At 41.0% G+C, this 1,214-nt stretch overlaps 1 protein-coding gene across 1 annotated transcript; it reads right to left on the bottom strand.

Moving 5' to 3' along the window:
* Positions 1-532: 532 nt before the first annotated feature.
* LOC103199136 (histone H2B subacrosomal variant-like) lies at positions 533-901 on the bottom strand. Its single transcript, XM_007943367.1, has one exon. It carries the CDS (start codon positions 899-901, stop codon positions 533-535), a length of 369 nt encoding a protein of 122 aa, XP_007941558.1.
* Positions 902-1,214: the final 313 nt, after the last annotated feature.

The raw sequence follows: 1,214 nt of genomic DNA, 5'->3' as shown, positions 1-1,214 counted from the left end.
GAAGTAGATTGCCCCATCTTCCTTCCGAGGAGTGGCTGGTGGGTTTGAACCACCAGCCTTCTGGTTAGCAGTCAAATGCCTTAGGCACTATGCTATGAGAGTTTTCTCTAGGAAATATATATATATATTTTTATAAAAATTTATCAGTGCTATTTATACTTCCGATTAAAATGGTTATCTGTATAAATGTGGAGTCTGTGTGACCAGTGGGTCAAAATAATGGGCTCAAATCATCCTGTATATAGTTAACAATACCTTGACTATACAGTAAGCATTGAACATATATAATGAGATTTACATATTTGTAGGAAAAATAAGAGTTCTAGGAGGGAGTCCAGGCAGGGAACAGATGTCAGGTAAACCTAAACAATGAAAACTTAAAAGGTAAAATAGCAAGAAAGTAATTTAGCTCTAGAGATAAGAGAAATAAGAAAACACCAGTTATAAAAACAAGACTGAATTCAATATTCAAGTGATCATTTGTAAGTTTGATTTACTTTCCTCCAGATTCAGTTAAGCTGGTACACAGAGTTTAGGAGTGGACATATCTGTTGACTGCTTCGCTTCCAAAAGCCACCGCATGCTTAGCTAGTTTCCCAGGCAACAGCAAGTATACTGCCCTCTGGATATCTTCTGGGGTGAGGGTACAACGATTTCTGAAATACATCAGGTTGCAGGCCTCCACAGCAATGCGTTCAAAGATGTCGTTGATCAGAGTGTTCATGACCTGCAAGGTGCCAGAAGATATGCCCCTCTGGGGAACCACTTCCTTTAGAACCCTGTTGACATAGCGTGCGTAGTTTCTAAGGCCAAAGTCTGTTCTGAAATGTAACTTCTTCCTGGAGACTGTGCTTAGAAGTCTTCTGGAGCACCGGCACTTTGTGATGGAGGATCTGGCCATTGTGGATGGTGTTCCCCTTAACAGTACTGAATGGAGAAGTGAAGGCCCTCAGAGGGGTGCTCTCAAATTCATGGAGGCATGTCACAATCAGACTGCTGGGCTTCTCTGATTGGAGGTTACTCTTCTATGTCACAATCACCTGGCAATGTCACTGATTTGTTGTTAAAGGCAAATCTTTTTCTTGGCCAACCAAAAGCTTTCCCAAGAAGGCAAAGAGTTGCAAAAGATTGAGGCTTACTTCAGAGCAGAGAGGAGTGCTTGCTTTTTCTACTTAGTTTCTTAGCAACTTTCAAGCATAATATACAACAGTCAC

This window comes from Orycteropus afer, unplaced genomic scaffold, assembly GCF_000298275.1.
Source record: "Orycteropus afer afer isolate SDZICR_OR568_19922 unplaced genomic scaffold, OryAfe1.0 scaffold00104, whole genome shotgun sequence".
Classification (NCBI taxonomy): Eukaryota; Metazoa; Chordata; class Mammalia; order Tubulidentata; family Orycteropodidae; genus Orycteropus; species Orycteropus afer.
This window is presented reverse-complemented; position numbering and strand designations above follow the sequence as displayed.